Source organism: Pantherophis guttatus, chromosome 4, assembly GCF_059756535.1.
Source record: "Pantherophis guttatus breed Tessera chromosome 4, ASM5975653v1, whole genome shotgun sequence".
Classification (NCBI taxonomy): domain Eukaryota; kingdom Metazoa; phylum Chordata; class Lepidosauria; order Squamata; family Colubridae; genus Pantherophis; species Pantherophis guttatus.
This window is the reverse complement of record NC_142066.1, coordinates 20155534-20164114: the sequence shown is the minus strand read 5'-3', so window position 1 is coordinate 20164114 and position 8581 is coordinate 20155534. Positions and strand designations below refer to the sequence as shown.

Below are 8581 nucleotides of genomic sequence, written 5' to 3'. Positions count from 1 at the left end.
TTCCTGAAGGTATTCAAGTTTCTGTTATCATACCCCATAACAATAAATATTCCTCATATTATGTTTGCTGTTTGGTCTGCTTTAAAAGAATAACACCTAATGTATGAAAGATCCTACATTCATACTTGCTCACTACTTCCAATTGTTATAATTTTTTTTAATGATTTCCATTTAGTTCCATTGGTATCTGAAAGCTGTTTCTTTTAACAATAATGCTGGAGACGTGGTTTCCTTTGATGAAAGAGGAGAACTAGCAACTGGATTTGATGTTATCAACTGGGTCACCTTCCCCAACCAATCATTTCATCGAATCAAAATTGGAAACATAGCTCCAGTGACTCCCCCTGAAAATCTCCTTACTCTTTCTGCAGAGGAGATCATCTGGCCCACCATGTTTAACCAGGTAGTTTGGCACCAATATCAAACAATGGTGAATAATTTACTTTATTTATAGTTACTGCTTCAATGTTCAGAAAGTTCTTTCAGGAATTACAGGCATACAATGACTCTTTTCTCAAAGTGACTCGTGAACATGATTATCCTAAAATAAAAAACCAATGCAAAATGTTTGCATTGATTAGAAGAGAGATTTCTATCAAGGGGGATTTACAAAATATAAGGAAAAACTCTGTCCCAGAGTTTACATGATTTCTGGGAGTGTTGGAGTTTTAGAAGCAGGACCTCAAATAATAATAATAATAATAATAATAATAATAATAATAATAATAATAATAATAATAATAATAATAATCATAATAATCATAATCATAATCATAATCATAATCATAATCATAATCATCATAACCATAATCATAATCATAATCATAATCATAATCATAATCATAATCATAATATTATTATGATTATTATTATTTTATTTCTATACCGCCCTTCTCCCGAAGGACTCAGGGTGGTGTACAGCCTATTTAAAAACACAAAACAAAACAACGATTAAAATTTTAAATCATTAAATAATTAGGCTCCAATTAAAATCCCAGAAATTTAAAATACCCCAATTTAAAATTATTATGTTGATAGCCTGGCCTGGCGGAACAACAGGGTCTTCAGTGCGCAGCGAAACACCCGGAGGTTGGAGATCTTACGTATTTCCGGGGGCAGTTCATTCCACAGGGCTGGGGCTCCCACAGAGAAGGCCCTCCCCCTGCGTGTCGCCAGCCAACATAACTTGGCCGATGGCACCCTGAGGAGACCCTCTCTGTGGGAGCGGACTGGTCGGTGCAACACTATGTAAAGTGGCATGCTTTAGTAACACACAGCTTCCTAAAAATTGCAATCTGCAACATCCTCTGTGTAACAGATAGAAGTATATTAACAGTTTTCCTTCCCAGACACCAGTGGTGGGTTTCAAATTTTTTTACTAGTGGTTCTGTGGGCGTGGCTTGGTCGGCGTGGCTTGGTTGGCGTGGCAAGGGGAAGATACTGTAAAATCTCAATTCCCTTCCCAATCCAGGAAAAGGTTACTGCAAAATCCCCATTTCCTCCCAATCAGTTGTTACTTGGGAGGCAGACAATAAATAGGGGCTGGGCCAGTCAGAATTTTTACTACCGGTTCTCTGAACTACTCAAAATTTCCACTACCGGTTCTCCAGAACTGGTCAGAACCTGCTGAAACCCACTTCTGCCAGACACCAAACACTCCTATTATGAAGTCAGCTTCATTTAATTAGCATCATGCAGTAAATGCAGTTAGGAGTGGTGTGGTGGCCTAGAGGTGAGTTCAATACTAGAGGCAGATATTTCTCTCTCTGGACACAATGAGAATATATCTGCTGAAAACTCTCTGCATTGGCATCAGGAAGGGCATCCGGCCAGTAAACACTTTGCTAACACTCCATTCAGTTGCCCAGACTCCACCCCGCAAGGGATGATGGGGTTGTTAAACGAAGATGATGATGCAGTAAATGCAGTTATAAGGACTGCTGGGTACAAGAGGTTCTCTATTTCCCCACCATCTCTCTAATTCTCCATCAATGCTAAGATTTGTGTTCACTGAATCTCCATATGAGAAAAAGAGATGCTAAAGCCATTGAGGAAGTTTTGATTCATCCCCAGAGTTAGAATTACTGAACATGTTTGCAACATTATACAGTACATAGATGAAAGGCCTGTATTTCTTTACAAAGGTAGCAGTAAAGCATAAATTAACCTGGGATGGTTGAATTTTCATAGCCTATTTGAATATAGATGTCAGGGTTCCAAATAATACACCCATAGCAAACAAAACTATGAGGCAAGTAGATTCCTCAAAGAAAAAGCTTTATTGGCACAACTCTGGTGAAAACCAACTCTGAAGGTTCCTGTGGTTTTCACCTAATTAAAAGTAAAAGTATTTCCCCTTCCCTAATCAGTCACATGATCCAATCAAGGTGCCATCCGGTCGCCTGGTAATGTCGCTCCTCCTCTCTCTGGTCAGGTGTTAGAATGTCCTTGGTTCCCAGGGGAAAGTATTTTATTTTGGCTATAAAACACCAGCTATCTCTATTCCCCCCACCCTATCCCTCATCTCCAGTGTGGCAATGCTGAAGCATTAAAATGGCCATGGGCAGGTCAGCTTCAGGGTTGGCAATAGAATGGTTTGCAACTTAATCTGCCTCAAAGGTAAAACATTTCCAGATGGGGAGACTACATATATCTTTCAGGGTAATGATTTGATTTGGTCAAATCAGATTCGACACTAACAGAAATTACCATGGACCTTAGAGAAAACTAGATTCCAAACTGTTAGAGAAAAATTATTTCTCTATAGCTGTGCCTATTGATGGCTTTTGGAATGTACAGATGTGTGGGCCAATCAGAGGGCAGCTAATATATTTGAATCTCCAGGGCCCTCCCCTAACTGTCACAGTTAACAGTAAAAAAGGTGATTCTTAACAGAAACCCTAGCTCTTCAGTTTGGTATTCAGTTTGCTCTTCACCTTGCTGTTCAGTTTGCGCTTCTGTATAGTATTGTATTGTATTCTAGGATATTCCTTTAGATAACTGTGAGCAGTCTGGAAGTCCGTTAGAAGAGCAGTTCTGTGGTATAAAGTGGTATCTCTTCTGAGGAAGAATATTCATAGATAGCATAGATTAGAAAGAATAGATAGATAGATAGATAGATAGCTGACAGTATAATTTATAATAGTAATTTAGTGCTGTTTATTAATTGTATATATATTATTATGTTTTTATTGTGTAAATAAAAACATTTGCTGTAGGCTGCTTCAGAGGCTCATTTGTTTAAGTAGAGTTTCATAGAGATAGAGGTTCATGGTTTATTGATTTATTAACCTCCACAACACAAACCATTAGAAATATTTAATTAAGATGTGATGATTGGATGACTAACCCAGATACCATATCACTTTTTAGAAAAAATATATAAGCAAAAGTAGCATAAGAGAAGTAAAATAACAAAGTAAAGGTGAGAAGATATTGCTTGATAAGCCAAAGGGTAAAATGTCTACTATTTATAAATATGCATGAATCATTTTATTGTAAAATATCTGTCTGAAAATTGTTTGGAGTTTTAAATTGGAAAAAACTAGTTAACATAATGTAAATCACTAAGTAAAGCTATAAATGCAATGCATGGAACCAATACTGGAAATCTAATTTTCCATCAGATTCAAAGATAGACTTTGGGTTGTGATATAAATTCTTTTATAATGTTATAGTGCAAGAATGCTTTCCAGTTAAAATGAACTTCAAATTTTTAAATACAAGGTTCTTCTGGTTATGGAAGTATTCCACAGTTCTTCCAAAGAAGCAATTAAACATCCTTTCAAGTAGACAATATAGAAGATCCTTGGAGCCATTAAGACATAATTTCATTTTAGAAACGAATCCTTTCTGAGGATTCTCTTCGTCATTTCACCAATTGTGGCAAAGGACATCTTGCTTGATTATACAAATAACAAAAGAGTATTAAAAAAATAACCAATATGGCTGCACTTCCTAAATTATACCACTTTCTGTCACATGGTTACCTAAGGATGTATGCTTCGTACAACATAGCCAACCCAAGCCTGTGTACTTATTTAATTGGTAAACATTTACCCAACATCATATTTTTGCAATAGAGTTGCATTTCTCATATCTTAAGTGTTGTTTGTAAGATGACTAAGGCTGCTTGCTTCTCCCAATTGTGTTTCTGGCCTGTTTGACAATACTTTGTTAATACAGTGATACCTCTGTAGTCATTGTTAATTGGTTCTGAGAAATGCAATGAGTAAACCAGGTACCGGGAGGGTACTGGGAGGGTACCGGGAAGTACCAAAAATGATGAGTAAACAACATTTTTCTCTCATAAGGAATAAGGTTGTGAGTCACAAGGTAGCCAACATCAACAAGTTTCAGCTTGTGCATTGAGTACCAAACAAATGATGAATTCAGTGAGTTTCAAAGCAGCTGAATTCCAAGGTACCACTGTATATGCCTTAAATACTAGTCAAATCCAATTCTTCAGATGCAAGAATTCCTGAAACGTTAAGTAAAAATTTCTCAATTTTCCTTCTTAATGTCCAATAGATACAGCCCTTTTCTATGTGTAATCCTCCATGCTCATCAGGTTGGAGCAAAATAAAAATAGAAGGAAAGCCCTTTTGCTGCTATGATTGCCTTAAATGCCCAGAAGGAAAAATTTCAAACAAGACAGGTAAGAGATCTAAAGCAGAGATTCCTCTGCTAAGTATTTTGTGCAATGTGTTATATTACTCTTTAATTATAAACCGTAGTTTACCATCTCTTTACAAATTTGTCCATAATTCATTTATCATAATTCATTAATCAATAATTCTGGAGAGATGTTGATTACTTAGGAGTCTATTCAAATATCATGACATCTTTTTTTTTTTTTACTTTGGGAAATATAAACCATAAAAATAAATCTTTTCATCTATGGTTTCTATGAAAGTAAAGAGATTTCAAGATTGGGTGGAATAAAACTACTATCATTTTGGGAATTGCAGTTCAGAAAGTATAAAATAAATGGCAAAGGAGAGACCTCAGTTCAGCAGGCATAATTTCTTGATAGTGTGTTTTGGGAAACAAACAATAATTTAAATTTAGATTATTTATTTCTTTATGTATTCATTACATTTCTACTGTATACCATCATCTGAATTAAGTGAATCTGGACACTTTACAGGTTTTTACATACTCTCTCCACTCCTGTTCAATATTTATATGAAAGATGGACATACTATCCCTACCCATTCCCTCCAGGGATCATCCAAAAGAATGACCAAGGCTATTTCCATCCCATATCCAAGCCAGAAACCTGACTGAAACAGATCCAGATAATTCATTTAATCAAGGATCTTCTGGAGCTGCAGCTCAACCACCTTCTCTAAAAAGGGCAGGTGGCAGACTGAACCAAAGTTATGAATTGTTTGTGTTCAGCAATATCTTCTTGAAAAAGGATACACACTTAATAGTGACTCTAGCTTGTTATTGTTCTTATTCATCCCTGATCGTTCTCCAGCAATGCTCTAGATGTCTCTTGACCCTTTTCAGCTCTCTCAAATCCTCCATGAAGTACAGAGAATGGCTGGTTCAATGGGATGAAAAAAGTTACATGGGCCTGACCCTATTCAATTCTATCCAAGCTCTCTGCTAACTCTCTATTCCAGTAATAGTGAGGGATTTGGCAGCCCCATAAAGCAGATTCTATGAAACAACTCCCCAACCTCACTGGAGCTGGACCAATTGAATACATCTTGCAAAAGGGGTTAGCATAGAAAAATCTCAAGGACACCAGGGCTTCATGTATCAGGGAGGGAGGGAGGGAGGGAGGGAGGGAGGGAGGAAGGAAGGAAGGAAGGAAGGAAGGAAGGAAGGAAGGAAGGAAGGAAGGAAGGAAGGAAGGAAGGAAGTTAATTTTCAAATGCTCACTGTCAGGAAAGGAAATATCTCTGAAATGATGACTAATTCGGTAATGGGTTGTTGTCTATAACATTAAACACTTGACTGCAATAATTTATTTTCCAGATGCAGATGACTGTTTCCCATGTTCAGAAGATCAGTACCCAAACAAAGCTCACAACCTTTGCATTCCAAAACACATCACATTTTTGTCTCATGAAGAGTCTCTGGGAATTAACCTGACAGCTATTGCTTCCTTCTTTTCTTTAATCTCAGTTATGGTCCTGGGAATCTTCATTAAGCATCGGGACACCCCCATTGTCAAAGCCAACAACCGGAACCTCACCTATATTCTTCTCATTGCTCTCCTCCTCTCCTTCCTCTGCACTTTGCTCTTTATTGGCCAACCAGATCAAGTAAAATGTCTCATGCGACAAACTTCTTTTGGCATAATCTTCTCTGTAGCTCTTTCTTGTATATTGGGGAAAACAATCATAGTGGTCCTTGCTTTCATGGCCACCAAGCCCGGATCCAAAATGAGGAAATGGGTGGGGAAAAGGCTGGCCAACGCTATAGTTCTTTCATGCTCTTTGACACAATTCTCCATTTGTGCAGTGTGGTTGACAATTTCCCCCCCATTCCCAGATTCTGACATGCACTCCATGGCTGAAGAAATTGTCCTAGAATGTAAAGAAGGTTCAACCACTATGTTTTATATTGTTCTTGGTTTCTTGGGATTCTTGACTGCTTTCAGCTTCTCAGTAGCCTTCCTAGCTAGGAAGTTACCTGACAGCTTTAATGAAGCCAAATTTATCACCTTCAGCATGTTGGTCTTTTGTAGTGTCTGGATATCCTTTGTTCCCACCTATCTGAGCACCAAGGGAAAATACATGGTAGCTGTGGAGATCTTTTCCATTTTGGCTTCTGCAGCTGGATTACTGGGTTGCATCTTTTCCCCCAAATGTTACATTATTATTCTGAGACCTAATTTGAACAGAAAGGAACAGCTGACAAAGAAATGAAACTGATTTACTTGCTCCTCTCTAAATTGTGACAAAATCCTCATTTGCTTAATTAAAGGGCTACTGACCATCTTGAAGAACTGATTCAAAACTAGTTCTTTGGTTTTTTAAACCAAAAATATGCAGTTGTGAAATATAACATTTTGAATGCAATTCTTATACCATGTTTCCTATATAACCCTGGCAAAACTGATGGGCTTTGGGTACAAGGAGCTGCAGGATGTGAGAATTTTTCATCCTTAGTTCTGCATTATCTATTCAAACCCAGTTTGCAAGCTGGGGGTTCTCTTGAAGTCACAACTCCAGCTTGAAGAACAGACGGCAGGTGTAAGCACAGGAGCTTTTGCATGGCTCCAGTTTCTTCACCAGTTGTGACTTTTCCTGGATCATGACTCCCTGTGCTTTGTTACTCAAGCCCTGGTTATCTCTCATCTGGACTACTCCATCTACATGAAGCTACCCTTGAGGTCTGCTCAAAAGCTTTAGCTGGTCTTTGGGTCCTCAAGAGTGATCCAACTCTGTTCCAAAAACTTCACTGGCTACCAATGTGCTTCTGACTGCAGTTCAAGGTGTTGGTTATGACCATTAAAGTCCTTAAGGGCATAGGTCCAGGCTCTCTGATGAACTTCCTTATCCTGCTTGTGCCAGCAGAGTCTGTCTGTCCTGCTTGTGCCAGCAGAGAGTGCCTATTTTGGATCCCGATGTTCAAAGATCTCTGATTATTGGGATCCAGAAGAGGAACCTTCTCTGCTGCAGTACCTACCCTTTGGAACCTTCTAATCCTGTAAGGTAAGATCCACCCACCCCCTCCTGTCCTTTCACAAAAGCCTTAAGACATGACTCTGCCAATTGGCTTTGGGATCAAATGGGAGTTTAACACATGAGGTAGATTGATGGCAGACTCCACCTTCTCACTGCTTGTCTCTGCTCTCCACCCATCCATCTTTTTAGTTTTCATATCGATGTATTATTTCCCTGTATTCCTTTGTCATTGTTTATTTTATGGTTTTATTATTTCACTTCTGTTCTATTTACATTCTTTTCATTTTCCTTCTGTTTCGTTATCGTAAACTGCCTAGAATAGGCCCACAGAAAGATAGGTGGCAAATAAATGTAATAAATCAGTAAGTAAATAAGTAAGCCAGTAAGTAAGTCTAGGTGGATTTTTGTGAGAAATAGAAAAGTACACCTGCCGTAAGATATATTGAAGGCTGTCACAGAAGAAAGAGACCATAGGAGCCTGAGGTGTGACATACTAATGAGAAAAATAAAGGTAAGGAGGGAGGGGGAAGGTAAGGAGGAGGAAATGTGATAAAGTTTGAACTTCTTTTCTCATTTTGTTCTATTTCAAAAAATAATAATAGCCCAAAACTAAGGGGGAAAAGAGGAAATGGGTGAGAAATACATAGATCACAGAAAAACTTTGGGGATAAGTTAATAACTAAAAGTGAACTCAGAGGAATGAAAAGAGGATATAAATACCAATAGCAATAGCACTTAGACTTATATACCACTTGACAGTGCTTTCTAGCCCTCTCTAAGCGGTTTATAAAGTCAGCATATCACCCGCAACAATTGGGTCCTCATTTTACCCACCTCAGAAAGATGGAAGGTTGAGTCAATCTTGAGCTTGGTGAGATTTGAACTGCCAAATTGCAGGTAGTCAGCCCTCAGCAGAAATAGCCTGCAGTATT

General features: G+C 38.1%; 1 protein-coding gene across 5 annotated transcripts; it reads left to right on the top strand.

Moving 5' to 3' along the window:
• Positions 1-2179: 2179 nt before the first annotated feature.
• LOC132711621 (vomeronasal type-2 receptor 26-like) lies at positions 2180-6964 on the top strand. Of its 5 annotated transcripts, XM_087891761.1 has the most exons (4): positions 2991-3051; positions 4314-4422; positions 4531-4657; positions 5992-6964. In XM_087891761.1, exons 3-4 carry the CDS (start codon positions 4546-4548, stop codon positions 6885-6887), a joined length of 1008 nt encoding a protein of 335 aa, XP_087747887.1. In that variant the 5' UTR covers positions 2991-3051; positions 4314-4422; positions 4531-4545; the 3' UTR covers positions 6888-6964. The 5 variants fall into 5 exon arrangements, with proteins under 5 accessions (XP_087747886.1, XP_087747890.1, XP_087747889.1 ...); XM_087891760.1 differs by lacking the exons at positions 2991-3051; positions 4314-4422 and adding an exon at positions 2180-2619; XM_087891764.1 differs by lacking the exons at positions 2991-3051; positions 4314-4422 and adding an exon at positions 2881-2916.
• Positions 6965-8581: the final 1617 nt, after the last annotated feature.

Excerpts from the sequence above, each read along its gene's own strand:
- LOC132711621 (XM_087891760.1), top strand. The coding sequence starts at position 4,546 with ATGTGTAATCCTCCATGCTCATCAGGTTGGAGCAAAATAAAAATAGAA. Across the intron at positions 4,658-5,991 it reads AAAAATTTCAAACAAGACAG|ATGCAGATGACTGTTTCCCA; the intron begins GTAAGAGATCTA and ends TTTATTTTCCAG.